At 48.3% G+C, this 19,534-nt stretch overlaps 1 protein-coding gene across 1 annotated transcript in view; it reads right to left on the bottom strand.

The window, feature by feature from the left end:
* Positions 1 to 1,954, bottom strand: part of LOC121458898 (GRB2-associated-binding protein 2) — a 127,866-nt gene extending 125,912 nt beyond the window's left edge. Inside the window, exon 1 of the mRNA XM_041668270.1 lies at positions 1,684 to 1,954. Within this exon, the coding sequence (XP_041524204.1) occupies positions 1,684 to 1,761 (78 nt within the window). The 5' untranslated portion in view covers positions 1,762 to 1,954. The remainder of the gene's footprint in view (positions 1 to 1,683) is intronic.
* Positions 1,955 to 19,534: the final 17,580 nt, after the last annotated feature.

Raw genomic sequence — 19,534 nt, 5'->3', positions numbered from 1 at the left:
CTTCCATCTTAATGTGGTTTCCAGGGGATCAAATTCCAGTCACCAGGCTTGAGGGACAAGCACTTTTACCCACTGGGCCATCCCGGTGCTGTTCACTCAAGCACGAGCTTGAGAGCTATTTGTTGGGTTTGAGGGTGGGGGAGCTGGGTTGTGTGTATTCGAAAGAGAGACAGGATCTCATGTACCGTAAGCTGGCCTAGAATGCTAAAACTATGCTGGCTTTGAACCTGTGATCTTCCTGTCTCCTGAATGCAAGCGCTGAAATTATAGGCCTGGGTTACAGCAACAGGCAAGGAAAAACAAAACAAAATCCTCTCCTAATAACTAAAATATTTTACCCACATTAAACCCCCAAAATGAGCCTTAAACATTAAACACCTCTACTGTACTATATGTCAAATCTTTGTTCATGTTCCCGCACCAAATCCTTAGATTTCCCCCACCCACCCCCGCACGAATGACCTAAGTCAGAGCCTGATTTCATTGACACAGTTGCACTCCCCAACAACAACACTTCCTTTGAAAAACAGAATGTCACTTCCTCAGTCCAGAGGCCAGAAGTCCCTTGATTCTGATCAGGGGAGCAGAGACAGGAAACTCTGGTAAGCTTCTGTCCCCCATGGCCAGCCGCTAGCGCAGCTGACAGAGGGCAGGGTCTGTTGGGAGCTCCCTTGATGCAGTGCAGCTGGGAGCAACCGCTCACTTCCAGGCTGTGGGAGTGATTTCTCGGAGTCCAGCACTCCCAGCCAGCGTAACAAGAACGTTTCTTGGCAAGCGAAGAGGAAGAAGATGGGAGAACCTGCACTCCTTTAACGGACTTTCCGTTTCTGAACTCCCAGGACTACCCCACTCTCAGATCCTGGCACCACTTCGTTCTCTGACCTCGCTAAGCAACGAGGGGGTGCACCCCACAGATGGCAGCTTCTCACCTAGAGGGACAGCTTGTCCCAACAATTTCAGTAAACACTGTCAGTTAGCACCACCTAGCAATTCAGAATCATGATCTCGCCAGACCCCAGACACCATGGGCTGCACGACACAAAACTCTGGCCAGTTATAGCGGACCAAATTGCAGTGTCACCCCCGTGGGGCGGACGACCGCGCGCGGTGGGTGAGGGGGGCTGGGGTGGGGTGGGGGCTGTGAGAGACGTACGGAATAATGAGAAAGAAGGGGGACAAACAAATGAGTCACTTAAGACGAGCGCTGCACATGCCGCTGACGCTGCCGGTGATGCAGCGGCCGCGGACTGGGAGGAAGCCGGCAGCCACCGGGGAGGGGCGGGCCGAGAAAGGGACCGAGAGAGGGGCGCGGCGCCTCGCCCTTTGTGGGCCCGGGAGCCTACCCTCCCTCTCGGGGCGACTCGGCCCCCTCGGCCCCGGGCGGGCGTCAACTCTCCAGGTCGCCCAGAACGATCGCTCCAAACTTCGTCCCGGCGCGGAGTTCCCGGGGTTGGCGGGCGATGAGCAGCGGCTGCCGCCGAGCCGCAGCCCCGACCTGCGCCCCGCCCCTCGGCGGCGCACCTGGGACAGGTGTACGACGGCGCCCCACTCGCGTCCCGCCGCTCCTGCCCTCCGAGGCCGCGGGGCCCCGGCCTGGCTCGGCGCCCCCACCTCCGGGGCCGCGGACGCCCCCCGCCCGCCCGTCCACCCGCTCGCCCGGCCGCGCCCGCTCGCCTCACTCACATAGCGCCTCAACTTCTTCTCGGGAGGCGATTTCCTCAGCCAGCCGGTGCACACCACGTCGTCGCCGCCGCCGCTCATGGTCGCCGGCCGAGTGGAGCCCGCCGCCGGCTCGCGCGCGGACAAGGGCGCGGGCTGCTGGGTCAGCCGGCTGCCGGTGCGCAGCTCGCGGGGGAGGGGAGGGGCCGGGCAGCCCCGGGCGAGGACGAGGCGGCGCTGAGCGCGGGCCCGGCTGCCTGCGCGTGCTCGATTCCCCCCCCCCTCCACCCCACCGCGCGCGCACACACAGACAAGGCCAGCCCCACCAGGGCGCCTCGGCAGGCGGCCGCTCGCCACGCCCACAGCCCCGCAGGGTCCCCGAGGTCAGCCCGCGCAGAGGCCAACTCCCCAGGCTTCGGACCCTGCAGGCCTGCAGGCCTGGAGGCCAGGAGAGCTGTCGCCAGCCGGTGCGTCCTCAGGATCTTGGCTGGGCTAATTTTTTTGCTTTGTTTTGTTTTTTTCTCCCAAGCCTAGAGCTGCAGGCGGGGTGCTGAAGAGCAGCTGCCTGGTGCTGTTGGTGGAGCTAGGGCGAGGGACGGATAGAGCTGCCCACCCGAGATCGAACATCGAGCCTAGCCTCCACCCTCAGTCCCCACCCCCTAGGGTCGTGTGGGAAAGAGTTCCAAGGACTGCTCCGGTTTCCTGTCCATTCCCACAGTTTCAGGTTTCAGTACGTCCGATGCTGGCTGAGTGTCCTGCTTCCCTGAGAATTAACTCTCCCAGCTCTAGACCAGGGAAGGATGCAGACCTACTGTGTGCTGGGGGCTTTTGCATTCTTTGTTCACAGTGATGGTCTCCACGAACCTACCAATCCAGCAGGCAGTAATTATACCCATTTCACGGATAGCCTGAAGTCCCGCAGCTGAGACAATGCAGTCCTTTCTAACCCAGGTGTGTTGGGAGGTGAGGAGGGGGTCGTCCCACCTGTTTTTTTCTGAGTGGTGGATTGCTGTAAAGCCTGCAGATCACATGTGGGGGAGGGGGAGGGGGGACGAAGGGACGGGACCTTATTGCTAGGAAACAAAGTCCAGCTGGCTCTCTCCCATATTGCCTCTGGAAAAACCGAACCCAGTAAAAGGAAACGGTAAGAGTTGCAGAAAGGGGGAAGCAAAAATTAGTCAATGGACGTCATAATGAGTTGGAGAGCAGGGCGGTGTAGGAGAATAAGAAGCTGCGATAAAAGAAAAAAAAAAACTTGCAGGGTTTCCACTCACCCACTTAGGCAACGAGATCTCTCGTGTATAAATGTGACTGTAAGGACCTCCTCCTCACTGCTTTGTGTTGAGAAGGCAAAGACTAAGTACAAAGAAGCAGGCACCTCAGCCGGTGCTCCAGGGGGAAGGCGGAGGGAAAAGGGCACCCAAACCAGAACTCTGCTAAGAGTTCCTTTTTAACTCACCAAGCACCCTTACAAAGGGTATTAAGAGGTGGCTCTCCTCTTAGCTTCTCTGGCAAGTTGCTTAGTAACCTGCGTTATCAATGGGGACTTGGACTGTTGACAGGTGAGTTGGAGGAGCAGAATCTCACAATGCCTCGCCCTGACTTTAGTTTCCAGATACTTTGTTCATTTCTCTGCTTCAGTGCAGCTGAGCGAGCTGTTTTAGACAGCTGGACATCCTTTACTCTAGTAGATTTTGATTGGATTGGAGAATCTTCAACCATTTCAGTTTGTGAAAACCCATCCCTACTACACTTAGCTTTTCTAGGTACCCTGGGAGGTGAAAAGACCCCTCCCCTTGCCCTCATTTTTCACTGACCTTGAAGTAGCCAGTGTGCTGCCGGATAGAATGCAAACCGGAACACTTAGGCTCTATCTAAGACCATATCGTCCTTGACTTTTTAAATTAGGGATTCTTAAGCCACCAGTAGAATTATGGTCACGTTCAACTTCTGACTCCCAGGACCTTAAACTCTTTGTGAGGCATAAATATCAAAATACTTAGTCTGCCAAATCAATCCGGGGGCAGTGACTCCCAGTCAAAATAAAGCAGCCCTGACTCCATTCACTTCTGAGTCATGGTGCCAAGTCTTCAGGATTGCAGCCTGAGAAAATCTGCGAGGATTGCCTGTCCCTGGGGTTTGTGATGAACGTCAAGCAGAAATATGCCCTATCCTTTCCTAGGAGTGTAGGAATACGCTCCTAGAATCTGAGAATTACAGAATTCAAGACACGGGCTGGGAGACCCGTCAGCGGCTAGTTTGGGTTGCTTTTGTTTAACAAAGACCCACATGGAAACAAGCAGAAGTCTGGTGTTTGGCGACCAGAGACAGGAAGGGTCTTGAAAGGAAACAGTTGCAGAGTATGGAAGTCTTCTAAGCACCCTGATCCTTCTTCCCCAAAGCTTAGAGCAAGGGGCCCTGCTTAGTGCTCTGGCTTTCCTGCCCTGACTTTGACCTTCCCTTTCTTATCACTGACTACCAAGGATGAGCTGCACATAGCGAGCAGGACGGTTGTGTGTGTGTGGGGGGGGGGGGGGGTGGGGTCCCCAGCTCTGTGTCCAGTCACAGAAGCGTGTTCTGCATGGAACAGACATCGGATAAAACGCTCCTGTCTGGACCTTTTCTAAGTAGTCTCCGTTCTCTGTTCTGTCCCCTGCCCTCCCCCCATCTCCCTGGGGAAAAAAAAAATGGAAAACAAATTATGTGAATGATTTATTTACATGAAGGTGGGCGCCATCTATCGGAAATAACTGGAGTGGCAGCCGCCCCCTAAGCCGTCTAGGGACATGCTTGACTAGTTTGTAATTTAGGCAATTTTGATTAAAGATCACTGGTATTTCCTAAGCGGAATTAATAGCCGGCCCCAAGAGTTCTTTGGGACATTAATCCTATATTCTCATTAAGTTCCCAGGAAATGACCATTTTAGGGGAGGTTACCCTGTAGAGATTAAAGACATGCACTCTTTGGGGGCCGGGAGAGGGAAATCCAGACACTACCCATGCCTTGTTTCCTCTCTCCTCCACAGAGCCTGGGCTCTAAAGGGTGAAGTGTGGCTTTGAATGTTATTGGTGGCAGCCTGAATTCGTGCCTGTCTCAAAAGTTGAGGGTTTGTGGCCAAGAGCAGGTGCATGGCTGGCGGAAGGATCCCAGGAATGGGTTGGGAGAGCTGGAGAGAGCTGCCCACAACGGCACACCAGGCCGGAGTGATTAATGCCCTTCTCTTTGGCCTTGACGTCAGTGACTGGCCTGCTAGTCTGGTTGGACGTTTGTGCCCTAGACCATCTGCCTTTTCTCCCCTTCAATTTAAATGACAGGTTAATTTCAGAGCAGAGTGCTGCTGTGACCGGATGAGCTATCTCAGCTGGTGACTTTCAGGACACTTACCTCTGGGGGATATTGTGTGCTCCTGGGTGCTTTAAACCAATTTTATTACCCTCATTAAATTACCCTCTTACTTACCCAAAGCTGAGGATGGTGGACTTGGGGTGTGACTAAGCCGGAATTGGACTTCCTCTCTGTTGATGAGTTGTTTGATAAACTTCTTTGAAATGTTCAAGCTAGTCCAGTTTTCCTGATCCACCTTGATCAATAACCAGAACCAACCAGGCATGGTGGCACAGGCCTTTAATCCAAGCACTGAGAGGCAGAGGCAGGTGGATCTCTGTGAGTTCGAGGCCAGCCTGGTCTACACAGTGAGTTTCAGGGCAGCCAGGGCTACATAGTGTGCCCATTTCAAAATGAAACAATGGACCAGTGCTACATGTTCTGCGACAGCTTAGCCTTCCAAGATGTGGCAGCCAAACAGTGGTGGAGGTGACAAAGTAACTAGTCATTAGTTGAAAATCTACTCCCTGGCAACCTCAGCCAGCTACAGCCAATACCTGTAGCTAAACCGGTCCTCATACACCAATAAAGAGACATTTAATAGTGAAAAGCGGAGAAAGGAAATTTACCCAACATGGCCATATTGAGAAATTAGAAGTATCACTGACCCGTGCACCAACCCCAAGTTCATCCTGTGGGGAGCACTGGCTTAGATTTAAATAGAGGACAAGAGACATACATAACTAAGCATTTCTGGTCAAGGTGTGGTCCTCTCTTTCACCGACCCATCATCGTCTTAGCTCCAGTCTCTCCTGGAAGCTGCTCCCCTACATTGTTTGAACTGTACGGGATCAAGTCCCTCCTCTGGCTAGCACAGGGTTGCAGCCTTTTTCTTCCTCCAGCATGCAAACTCTGGAGAAGGTTGTGTGTGTTTGTGTGTGTGCACACATGTGAGTGTGCTCTTCATTTTTTTAGTAGTCCAATAGCTGGAGGGAGACATGTTGGTGTTTCTTTAGCTACTCTTTCTCTGGCCTTGGTGGTCAAAGCAATATTTGTTACGCAGATCCTGCTGCAAATCCAGTGGTCACGTTCTCCCAAGAAATACTGAGCGCAGTAGCCAATGAACGGCGCCTAACCTGCTCCACAGAGAAGAAGCTCAAACTAGACCTTGAATACGTGCCAAGACCCGTTTTCCTTGAGCTGACCTCTTTCTTTATTGCAAATACTTAGCCAGTGATGTGAATTCTTTGAGGGCGGGAGTAAATCTTAATTTTTTTTAGGTCAGATAGACAATATGTGGTCACTCTGTATTTGTTGTGAGATCAAAAGAGTTCGCCCTTAAAAGGATGACGAGTAGGACTGTGGATTACTTGAACACCCAGAATACCAGAGAAGGATTGTCCTACCATAGCCACTGGCCCAGCTGGACAGGCCGAGCAGATCCAGGGGATCCTGTAGTTGCCTCCCTGAAGACGGCTATAGAGCTGGGAGTGTAGTTTCAGGCTGAGAGCTTGCCTAGCAAACAGCTAGAACTTTGGGGAATTTCAACATCCATGGTTCCTCTGACCTTTTGATTTCTACCCACAGGCTCGAGCGCTAAATCCGTTAACCTTTAGTTTCCAAATCCAGCCACTAGGGTAGAAGCCGGGTATCTTCCTCTCTGGGACAAAGTGCTGAAACTTTCTGGTTATCCTGACTCCGGCTTTCCTGATCACAGTCTTGCAGGTCTAGAACTAAGCTTCCGTCCCCAGACAACACTAGAAAAGCAGGAGAAATCGCGTCCTGATTTAAAGTGATTTCATCAAGCTCGAGCAGAAATTCTTCTGGCAGGCATGATGGTTTATGATTCTTGTGATCCCAGCACTCAAGAAGCCAAGGGAGAAAGGTTGCCATGGGTTGGAGGCCTAACCTATGCAGAAATCTAGGCTTGCCTGGACCATGGTTCTCATCCCACCTCTGGCCACTTGCCCCTGCACCCCAAGTGGCACAGCATACTATGTGGGTCTGCAGCTTGGAGAGCTGATCTTTGTTTTTGTGGGGGATCCAAAGGCCTCAGGTATTTTTTCCCAGGTCCCTAAGATGATTGGCCCAAACCTTGTGAGGAGCTGTTGACTGTGTGTGTGTTTTGCCTGCATGTATATATGTTAACCACATGTGCCTGCTGCCCACGGAGAAGAAGAGGGTAGTGGATCCCCTGGAACCAGAGTAATAGATGGTTTTGAGCCACCATGAGGGGTCTAGGGACTAAGTTCTGGTCCTCTGAAAAAGCAGTAAGTACTCTTAACTTCTGAGCAATCTCTCCAGCCCCCCCCCCCCCCCCCGCCTTTTTTAAGACAGTCTCTTTTCCATGATGGTGGCAGCCATCAGGTGAGCCAAGATGGGTGCGTCCAAATACATCATCTAGGAGCTACAGAAGAAGCAGCAGTTCGACACAGTGCACTTCCTTCTGAGGGTCTGCCCTCGCAACCCTCCTACTCCCTGTTCCTGCGGGTTACCAGCCCCACATATCCAGATTAAGGCACAGGCTAGGATATAAGACCAAATGAGGTGATGTCATATATAGGATTTGCACTCCTGCGGTGGCTGCAAATGCTTAGTTCTAAGGGTGCAAGTTATGGCAAGCCTGTTCATCATGGTGTTACCTGGCTTGCTGGCTGGAGTCACCGGTCTGTTGCAGGACACAGAGCTGGATGTTTTGAGGGTGCTGAAGTTGGGTTCGTGAAAATTCTACATACAAATTCTTGTAGGATATCCTCATCAGTTCATTTCATAAAGCCATTAGAAGGAACCCTGGCAACCAGCGGATCACCAAACCAGTCCACAAGCACAGGGAGATGCGTGGGCCGACCTCCGTGGACTGCAAGAGCCATGGCCTTGGAAAGTGCTGCAAGTCCCCACACTCTTGCAGCTTGGAGAAGGTGCAGTACTTTCCAGCTCCACCATTACAGGGGTCTTACTATGCAGCCCTGAATGGTGTGGTGCTATGTATTAAAGTCTCGAATTCCTGAGAGATCTGCCTGCAACTGCTGAGATTGAAGGGATGCACCACACCTGGCTTGCAGGTCAAGCTTTTTCGTAAACACAAGAGTCTCTGATCTACTTTTCTGTTTTTTAAGATAGCGTCTCACTAAGCAGCTGTATCAGTCACTGTGCAACATTGTAATCACACGATTGATAATACACCTTCAGAGAAATGCCCCTTCACCTTCAAAACCCTGGCCCTGGTGACCTGCTTTTGTCAGTTAGGCCCCACCTCTTAAAGGTTCCTCAGCCTTCCGAATGCCACAATCAGCAGGTCAGCAGGCGGCAGGGGAGTAAGCGTTCAGAACCAGAGCCTGTGAGTGACACTTGCAATCCAAATCACAGTAGTAGCCCAGGAGGAGCTGGTCTTTGTAACTTTTAAAAAAGTATTTATTTTCTTATTTTATATGTATGACTGCTTCCCTCCCCCTCTTCAAGACAAGGTTTCTCTGTGTAGCTTTGGGGCCTGTCCTGGCACTAGCTCTTGTAGATCAGGCTGGCCTCGAACTCACAGAGATCTGCCTGCCTCTGCCTCCTGAGTGCTGAGATAAAAGGCATGCACCACCATTGCCCAGCTATGACTTTCTTTCTTTCTTTCATTTTTTTTTTTTTTTTTGGTTTTTTGAGACAGGGTTTCTCTGTGGCTTTGGAGCCTGTCCTGGAACTAGCTCTTGTAGACCAGGCTGGCCTCGAACTTCACAGAGATCCGCCTGCCTCTGCCTCCCAAGTGCTGGAATTAAAGGCATGTGCCACCATTGCCCAGCTGCGACTGTTTTCTTGAATGAATACATGTTCACAAGAGCCTACAGAGCCCAGCAGATGGTGTCGGACCCCTGGAACTGGAGTTGCAGGCTTTTGTGAGCCACCACGTGGGTGCCGGGAAGCCAACCTCAATGCTCGTAAGGAAAGCAAGTGCTCTCATCTGAACTCTCTCTCCAGCGCCCTGTTCATCTACTTAAGCATTGCTGGATTCTTTTCTGTAGCAGCCATACCTACCTGCAATGTATGAGCAGGGTTCCAACCTGTCCACATCTTCTCCAATGCTTATATTCCATTTTTATGACAATTTAAATCTTATTTAACAACTGACCTATAAGAAACCTTACGACTGAGCAGCCCATTCTCACCATCTGGCATGAGTCAGCTCTAGCGCCCCACCACACACGGCCTAAGAGAACCCACCTTTCTCTAGCCAGTTCTGGAGTGGAAAGGAGCACACACAACAGATTTGACTTTCCTTCTTACGCTACTTTTCCCCTTACAGAAAATTGTACAAAAGGTCTTGGGTCCTTTCTCTTTGGGAATGGAGATGATTTCTAACTGCTGGACAATCACCAGGGTTGCAGCTACCACCACGCGCTAGAGCGAGGGCAGGGTGTTTTCCCTCACACATTTGTATTGTGGAACAAAAATAAACCCAAACCCATCTTCCTGACACCCAGATGTACCTTCTGGATGAGCGCGCGCCCTCGAGCAGTTGCTGCAACAGGGTAAACATCTGTGGTCTGTTTCAACATAATTTGATGCAATCAGGGTTAATTTTGGTGATGTAGTAACCCTGAAGATTTTTTTTTTTTTTAAAACTGGATTACTGTTGGGTCCACAATCATGTGGCATTACATTTAGTGGCTGAGACAAAAGCCAGAATGAAAACAGCTTCCGGCTCAGCCCCCTTCTAAATGACAGCTCCCCTGGGATGAGAAGTTAAAAAGCATATTAAACACAATTGACTAAAAAAGGAAAGCAGCTGAAGTCGGAGGACAGGGAGGCACTTCCAGGGTCCAGCGCATCTCAGGAGAGCTGGACATTCGTTTGCTTTATTTTCCTAGAGTGGTGAGAATTAGGTTGGCAGCAACTGTAATTTAATATTTTCATAATGTTCTGAGGGGGGAAAAAACCTCAAAATTCTCCTCTGCAATTTCTTTGATCCAATCAATGAACATAGCAGTTAACAATTTCTGTTTCTCACACACGTTTTAAAAGATGTTTGAGGTGTCTTGCTCTGAAACCTACCAGGGTTGATGTGTGTGATGACCGGGCGTGGCGGCACGTCTTTAACCCTAGCACCCAGTAGGCAGAGGCAGGTGGATTTCTGTAGTTCCAGGTCAAGGCAACATGTCAAGACCCTGTCTGATGACAATAAATGTGTGTACAAAGCCCACAACATTTGACATTGTTTCTGCAAATTGAGGTCTTCCTCCTGTTTTCGTACATCTGTTCATCTTCGCTCATGACGAGGTCAATGGTGTATCCCGGGCTGGTCGGAGCGCACACACTTGTTCGAGTCTCTTCCATTTTAGCTTAGACTGGCTCAATACCAGTAAGGCCTATGACAAAGGGAACTTATTATATAGTTCCCGAAGGCAGAATCTTTAAAGAGAGATGCTCCGGGAGGCTGTACACCACGCTGGTCCTTAGACCTCTTTAATCCAGTGCATAGTTTGTCCACCTCCACCCTAAGTTGGCCTCACATACATGTTCTGTTCTTGGTGGTGTTCGTGTGTGTGTGTGGTGTGTGTGACTTAGGATATTAAGAATCCTAAAAAGTGAAGAAGTCACTTAGCCTGTTACTGCATCTTAATTTTTCACCGTGCTGGGGCACGGTGTGTATGTGTATGTGTGTGTGTGTGTGTTTGTGCGCCCGTGTGTAAGTCTTGTGGATACAGGGCAGCAATGGTTTGTCCAGAAAGAGTTCCAGGGAAGGCCCAGCACTGATGGTGCAGGAGATCGATGACTGATTTTGATAAACGCCCGCATGTAAACATGTATGGATAAGGGAGTTTACTACGTGACTTACTCTGTCATACTGTAGCTTCCGTGACACTTTGCTTTTTCCCTCTTTTTCTCTAATTTTTATTTTGGGGTGGGGAGGGAGATGGGTGGGACTGGGAGGCATGATGTGAAAGACACAAAGAATAAAAACAAAAAAAGAGAGCCAGGTATGGTGGCTCTTTAATCTCAGCACAGGAGAGGTGGCAGCAGGTGGCTCTCTGTGAATTCAAGGCCAACCTGGTCTATACAATAATTTCCTGGGCCAGCCAGAACCACATACTGATCCTGGAGCCTGTCTCAAATTTTATAAAAAAGTAAATTATATCTAATGGAACAAGTTGATGGCCCAAGAAAGGAGAGTAAATTGAGCTAGCGACACAGCAAGGACTGGCCAGACAGGTCTGATCTGTGTGTGTCTCTGAGCACTGTCATTTCTGACTCTTGAGGCACTGACTTTTTGAGCCTGGCAGCTCCAAAGTTTGTGTTTCTGGTTTGAAGAATTGATCCATGCTCCTTTGTGTTCCCATATGTATTTCTCAAGAGAAAATGAGACAGGGCCATTCTGGGTCAGGTGTCTGTTCAGCAAAGGTTTCAAGAGTGCTTGCTAGGAACCCATTGGCTAACAGGAGGGGGTGGAGTGAGGCAAAGGAAGAGGATTTTGATGTGTTTAGAGACATAGTCTTGATGTGTTCCTCTTGCTGGGTTGTTACTATATAGCCTAGGCTAGCTGATGTTTTCCTCTTGCTGGGTTGTTACTATATAGCCCAGGCTAGCCTTGAGATGTTTTCTTCTTGCTGGGTTGTTACTATATAGCCCAGGCTAGCCTTGAGAAGTTTTCCTCTTGCTGGGTTGTTACTATATAGCCCAGGCTGGCCTTGAGATCATGGCAATCCTGTGCTTTACCAACACCATGGCCGACTTAAAATGTTGTCTTTTTATTTCTTTTTCAATGCTGGAGTTTGAACATGGAACCTTGAGCGTGCTAGGAACTTATGGAGCTACATCCAGGCTTGAAGGATAGGTTGTTACGAAATAGATATTCTTAAAACAAACAAAAGTCCACATTTTTTTTTTTTTTGAGATAGGGTCTTCTGTATCCTGCCTCTACCTTCTGAGTGCTTCTGAGATTGGGATTATAGATACGTGCCACCTTGTCTGGTTTTATGGGGTCCTGGAGGCTCAAACAAGAGCAGCCGCTCTACAACTGAGCCACATCCCCATTCCTGCCGCTCTGCAACTGAGCTACATCCCCACTCCCCATTCCTGCTCCCTCCCCCTGCCCTGCTCTGTCACACACACACACACACACACACACACACACACACCCCGCTCTGCTCCCTCCAGAGTCTTGCTATATAGGCTGTCTTCAAACTTGTGTTTAATACTCCTGGCTCAGGCTTCTGAATATTGGGATTATAAGAATGCACCACCTCGCCGGGTGGGTGGCGCAGGCCTTTAATCCTAGCACTCAGGAGGCAGAGGCAGGCGGATCTCTGTGAGTTCGAGACCAGCCTGGTCTATAAGTGCTAGTTCCAGGACAGGCTCCAAAACCACAGAGAAACCCTGTCTCAAAAAACCAAAAAAAAAAAAAAAAAAAAAAAAAAAAGCACCACCTCAGGCCTGGAAAATGTAATAAAAAGCAATTCATTTTTCAGTGTGTATCTACTTATCATCTAAACCTCTAAAACACTTAGAAAAGCACGTACTTCTTTCAAATATAAAATATTATGCTCATATCCAAATACACACTATTTAGGAATGGTTATGGGAATGGCATGCAACTCTCAGTAAGGATTTGCTGAGAAACTATCACCTCAAGTGTGGCAGCAGAACAAGATGAACAAAGACGAGTTTCTGAGAACTTCCAGATCCTTCTGGGGAAACAAAGAGGTAGGCAGACCCCTGCAGCAGTACCCGGGCAATGCACAACACGAGGCTTGTTCGGGTGAAACCAGGAATCACTAAGTCTGCGGGAACTGAAGACACACCAACCTACATTTCAGCTTCTTTCAGGCCCTCAATGCGGACAGGCAGAGAAGCCAACAGACATCTGTTGAGTTAGAGATGATTTAAGTAGTTACTGCTTCAAACTGAAGGCAAGAAGCTTGTCCAGAATGAGAGAAAGCTTGGAGAAAATCAGAAGCTGAAAAATCTCAGAACTTCGGCCCTATCCCTCTGAGTCTGACTCTTGAAATTTTTTTTCAGCTGAAGTTTTTAGTGGAATGCCACATGCATGGCACACCGTCAGGCCCTGGGGACAGGACGGCAAAGCAGGACAGATCCGTTCTTGAGAGGTCACCTGCCAAGTCACTGTAGTTCAAGAAGCAATGCCAGGAGAGACGTAGAAATCACCACAAGGAACACAGATCCCGAGGACAAACTATTAGGTGAACCTTCAGATTCTTGCCTGTTTTGAGAGAGCAGCTCACTGTGAATCTCAGGTCACCCTCAAACGAGCTATTCTCTCGCCTCAGCCTCCTGAGTGCTGGGAATTCAAGCGCAGACCACCAGATTTGGCCCATTGCTTTTTAACAACAGTCTTTGTCTGTTTGTTTGCATTTAAAGTAAGAGAGCTTCATGTAGTCCAGGCTGGACGTGAACACATATGTAGCTGAAGGTTCTTCTGTATCTACCTCTGAAATGCTGTAATTATAGGAATGTCCCACTATACCAGGTTTGTGCAGTGTTGGCAACCAACCCAGAGTCAAGTATGCTGGGCCAGTACTCTGCCCACTGAGCAATACTTCCCCCCTCCCCCCAGAGTCAAGTATGCTGGGCCAGTACTCTGCCCACTGAGCAATACTCTCAGACCCAATGTTACTTTAGTTTCCGCTTGTGATCCTACAGGGTTTTCTGTTTTGCTGTCTATGTGGTCATTAATTAACAAGCAGCCTATTCTGAGTTTTTAAAACACTAACTTGCACTTGTTACTACCTAGAAAGATGACAGAAGCCGTTTTCAATAAAACTGACCCATCTAGGGTGCTGGAGTGGAAAGGGAAGGGGAGGTACTGGGACACTGATATACCACAGTGTAAGAGGACCAAAGAGTGGGGGAGGGAGGCACTGGACACTGATATACCACAGTGTAAGGGACCAGGGTGGGGGAGGGGAGGACCTGGACACTGATATACCACAGTGTAAGGGAGCAGAGTGGGAGGGAAACATGGGAGGAAATATGGAGCCGTGCTGGAGGAAGAGCAATGTGCTGTGAGCTATGGCAGGCTGTGGTGCAAGGGTTCCCAGGGGTACCGTTTTGCAGGTCTGTTTCCCCATATTTTATACAAAAAAGTCCAGGGGACAAACAGGCAAGGTTGCATATACTTCTAATCCCAGAAAGCGAGAGGCCGAGGCCAGTTGCCCCACGTCCTGGACAACATGAGAAGAATACATCTCAAACAATAGCAACAATAAAGAACAGGGGACGAGCCCACTATGGTGTTCACTGAGTTGGGCATTTGTATAATTAAGCGTCCCTTATTCCACACACCAAGGATCAAACCCCCTCTGGACGTTTCTCAGTGCAGAGTTAAACTCTTGCTCTTGACTGCTACAGCACAAGACCATGACGGGCTCTCAGATCCCAGCTATGCTCACATCAGTAGAAATAAGAGCCTCCGACAGGAGGGTCAACGGGGAGCGCATTACTGGGTGTGGCACAGGGAGCGGTCAATAAAAGTTCATGGAACTGAGCTGAGCGTGTAGGCAGACTTTAAAGGAAAAGCCACACAGCACCACAGCCCTGAAATAACTGATTCTCCCTTTTATGTACACAGTATTTACCATGGATCAAAACTGAACTGTTCAAAATTTTTAACATATTTTCTCATAACCTTACTAGGTATAAAACTTCATTTGAAATGAATAAAATATAATATATAGAAATACATATACATATTAGTTAATATAGGCATGCTTTTATTTTTAATTTTGAAAGAATTTGTTAGGGACCTTACATTTGGGCAGTGCTTTCAATTTAGGAAACCCTGCCATATAATCTCACAGCTCTCCCGACATTATAGGAGCTCTACTCTGATTTTGTAGGTGGCTTATAAACTCAGAGATGAAATAACTTGCAGAGTGTAATACAACCAAATAAATGAAACAAAATAGCACTTTGCTAGGTTTCCATTATCAGAGGGATACTCTTCAAGTAACCAACATCCATCCGTCTGGGAGAGCATCGGTAGTTCCCAACCAGGCTCTTCCATCTTTCTGGGTACATTTTAGGATAATCCAAAGAAGCAGACAGGGAAAACAGACTCAGTTAAGAAAGTGAGGATGGCTAGAGATGGACATCAGTTGCCCAAGTGCTTGGCTAGCATAAAAGGAAGCCTGGATCTGATTCCCAGTACCACACAAACCTGGCATGGTATGCAAACCTCTAATCCTAGCACTTAGGCAGGGAGGTAGGAGGATTAGGAGTACCAGGCCAGCCTGGGCTACATAAGACCCTGTCGGGAAGGAAGGAACCAAAGGTGAAGTAAAGCCTAGTGGTCCAGCACTGTAATCTCAGCTCGCGGGAGGGTGAAGGAAGAGGACCTACAGGCTTGAAACTAGCCTAGGCTGCATACCGTGACCCTGTATCCATTATCCATTCTGAGGTTAACTGAGGTGTAGCTAAAATAAATTGCTTGACCTAGTGTCCTTTGTCCCATTTTCAGTTCCTTCACTAGAATGTATTTAAACTCAATCATGTTTTTTTTCCTTCTTCAATTTTAATTCCCCTTTCCCTCTGTAGAACAGGGAAATCAGAGGCCAAAGGTATGTTTTACAACATGTTGGGGTTTAAGATGCAACATTCTTTGGTTACTAGGAAGTTCTGGCTTTAGTTTCTTTGGAGGCTGGGTGCTTTACCTGTAGTCTGTCTCTCTCTCTCCCCCAAGCTATCTTTTATTTAACCAAATAAACTTCAAGACTACTCCGATACAAGAGAGCAAGGTTTATGCTATACTGCTTTGCGAATTAAGAAAATAAGACACATCAAAACATTTTAGAAACTGTAAAGCAATGATCAAATGACAGTCCTAACACTAACAACAATCACACAGACTTAAGGCTTTAGGAAAAGGTTACTGAAGAGCCTACCTGATTTAGGAAGCACCTGGCAGCTTTTTTTTTTTTTTTTTTTATAAAGTCACAAGAAACTACTCCACATGGTAATAAAAGCTGTGAATTCACAAGACTCCAAATAGAACTCTAAATAAGAGCTCGTTGGAGCTACAACTGGTAAGAGGATCCAGGGTTCCCGGCTTCCACAGGATGTCCAGCTTCCAGGAGGCGTGTGAACCATGACCTGCTAAAATGTTTCTCATGGATGTTACACTGAGTCATGTTACCACGGCAATCAGGGATGCTCTCTCATTTCTTAGTGCTTTTGCTAATTCTTAATTTGCCACATACACTGGGAAGAAGTCACACTCGGACACCAACCTCATCTGCTTTCTTTGTAATTACACTGAGTTTAGATTGCAGACTGAACACAGATATTAATCAGAAGCCATCACTTATTAAACAAACATAGGAATAAAGAGCGATGAAACCCACAAGAGCATCTTTCACCTCTACCGGAAGCACAAAGTTTAAAGCTGGGCAGGGTTTCTCCATTTGACCAAACACATCTCCAGGGCCTGCCATGCTCGAAGGCCTAGATCCCATTTACACAGAAGATGAATGGAAGACACTGGGGTTATAAAGGGAAGCTTCTGACACAGCCTGTCTGAGAAGGACACAGACAAACAGCTCCTTCTGACCTCTAACAGATATACAGTCTCTGGGATGGGTCAGACAATGAGAGCATAGATCTGGAATGTGTTACTCAAGCAATTACCTTCTCCTCAGATGGAAAAACATGACAACTGCCAGCCAAGAGGGCAGTAAAAGGGAAATTCCAAACCTTGAAATGACAATAGGAACCATTGATAAAGAATATGTATATATGGTGGTGCACACCTTTAATCCCAGTACCCAGGAGGCAGAGGCAGGTGGATCTCTGTGAGTCTGAGGCCAGCCTGGTCTACACAGTGAGTTCCAGGACAGTCAGGGCTACACAGAGAAACCCTGTCTTGAAAAACAAACAAACAAACATAAAACAAAAAATCCCAACAACAACAAAACCTCTAAAGGATACATACTCTTGAATTGCTGGGGTTATCATTTGGAGGCGATACTTGAAAATGTTGGGGAAATACAATCTCATGCCTTTCTCATTGGAAATTAGTCTTGCAAGAAAAACCTAACTTAAATCAACCTTTTAATACAGAAAACATAGTAAGAATACTCTTATGGGGCTAGAGAGATGTCTCAGCAGTTAAGAGTGTTGCCTGCCCAATCATGAGTACCAGAGGTTCTACGAAAAAAAAAAATCCCTGTAACTCTAGGTCTGAGAATCTAAAACCACCCTCCTTCAGCAAAGGGAGGGGGTGGATATTATACAGTGCAATTCTGTGCCTCTAAACGATACTTTTTTCCTGAAAAAATGTACTGGTCCAGGGCTAGGTGTGGCTCTATGAGCATGCCTGTAGCCCCTAGAGCTCAGGAGGCTACCAGGCAGAGCATCTGAGCTCAGGACAGCCTTGCCAGCATGAGACCCTGCCTGAGTTACTTCTCTGCTGCTGTGAAGAGACACAGTGATCAAGGGAGCTTATAAAAGGAAGCATTTAATAGGGGACTTCTTACAGTTTCAGAGGGTGAGGTCCATGACAGTCGCGGCTAGGAGCAGGGCAGCAGGCAGGTACTGGATCAACAGCTCAGAACCTGCATTTTATCTGCACGCTGGAGGCGGAGATGGGGCCTGGAGTGGACATTTGAAGCCTTAAAGCCCACCTTCCATGACACACCCCCAACAAGGCCACTCCTCTTGATCCAAAACAGTTCCACCAACTGAAATGTACGAGTCTATGGGGGCCATTCTTACTCAGACCCTGCTTACACACACCCTCGGGTTAACTGAGGCGTAGTGAGCTTTTTAACTGCTGGGCTTCCTCATGGCGACATTTTTACACGTGTATCCAGTTTACACAGGCCACACACATATCCTTCCTTACTTCCTTTTCTCTGTCCCTTCCCACTGGTCCCCTTACTCTGACATAGCCCCTGATCTACTGTCATCTTTAAAAACAGTCTATAGTCTAGAAGGGCACTGTGGTACACACCTTTAATCCCAGAGCTGGTCTACAAATTGAGTTAGTTCTGGGTCAGCTAGGGCCACACAGTGAGAGCGTTTCTAAACAACAAAAATCTAGATTCTACATGAGAGAAGATGTGGTATTTGTCTGGGTTGGATCTCCAATCCTACCAACTTTCCTGCAAAGGATGTAGGCATATGTGTTTAAGGGGATGGAGTACCCCCTGTGCATATGGACTAGGTTTTCTTTGTTCACAGACACCTGGGCTGGGCTGCATCCTGGCGACTGTGAACAGCGGGACAGCAAGGATGGGTGGGATCTATGGGCATGCTGCTGCACACTCCTTCTGGTACACATCAGGAGTGGGGGCAGCAGGACCATATGATCGTTTTATTTTTAGCTGCCCCTTTAAAAAAGGAATCCCCAAACTGATTTCCACAGGGGCTGAACTAGCATACCTTTCTACCAGCAGCGTCTAAAGGAGTCTTCTCTGTGTCCACGCCAGAACTTGTTATTTTTCCTGATGACAGCCGTCCTGACAGGGGTGAAAGGGATTCCTAATGCAGTCTTGATTTTCATTTCCTTTACAGCTAAGGATGTTGAGCAGACTTTTATATTTACTGGTCATTTGTATTTCTTCTTTTTCAAAATTTATACTTTTGAGAATAGTCTGTTCAATGAATTTGCCCACTGATAGATTGGATTATTTGTTCTATTAGTGCTAAAATCCTCTTTTTATCTTTATATGCTCACATATCCAGTTGTTTACCTGTTAGCTGATGCGTGGACATTTTTAACAAGTTCCCTGTTAGGTTACCTGGAAGCCAGTTTGATTTGGTATCGTCTTCATTTTTCACAAATCGTGTTATCATCTGAAGTCAGTGTTTGTTTTGTTCAACTACTGGTAAAACACAAGCAGTTGAGACAAAGATGGAAACCAACGGGCGTGCGACAAGTGTTCAGCTTCAACCACACACTCCACGTGTGAACTCCACATGTGAACAACAGTCAGGGAGAGACACTCCACACACGAACAACAGTCAAGGAGAGAAGGATTAAGTATGAGGTTTTGGAAAGACCCTGCTGAAGCTTAGCAAAAGGCCTGCAACAATATACGTCTGACGACCTAAAATCTTTCAATCCCGTACCACACATTGAACAGGCCGAGATCTACTGTTCGACTGTCAATCACTTGACTTCATTGTCCACCGTTAGAAACTCGGCGTGTGCTAGGTTCCGTGAATGATATAAAGATTACACAGACTTTAGTGACTATGTCCAATGCGGACCGAGAAATAGAAGGATCCTCAGAGTTTACCTACTCAGAGTGAATTCTGAGGATGAAATAACTGCAGACCCCAGAGATGATTTGCTTGCCTAAGACTCCTCGGAGAAGCTGGTGCTGAGACTGGAGCACGGAGCTCTTACCCAGTGCTCCTTCATGGTGACTGCTGGGATGTCCTGCTGTCCTGCAAGACATCAGGGGAGGCCAGGTTCCTGGTGGAACTGCTACCACCTCAAGCTCCCTGGACTGCGGGTGGGTGGCCCTGGACCGCGGGTGGGTGGCCCTGGACCGCGGGTGGGTGGCCCTGGACTGCGGGTGGGTGGCCCTACATATCACAAAACCACCG

This window comes from Microtus oregoni, unplaced genomic scaffold, assembly GCF_018167655.1.
Source record: "Microtus oregoni isolate MIOR12 unplaced genomic scaffold, Mior012 000018F_ref0000195, whole genome shotgun sequence".
In the NCBI taxonomy this organism is placed as follows: domain Eukaryota; kingdom Metazoa; phylum Chordata; class Mammalia; order Rodentia; family Cricetidae; genus Microtus; species Microtus oregoni.
The sequence above is the reverse complement of the archived record's forward strand: the minus strand, read 5'-3'. Positions and strand labels throughout refer to the sequence as shown.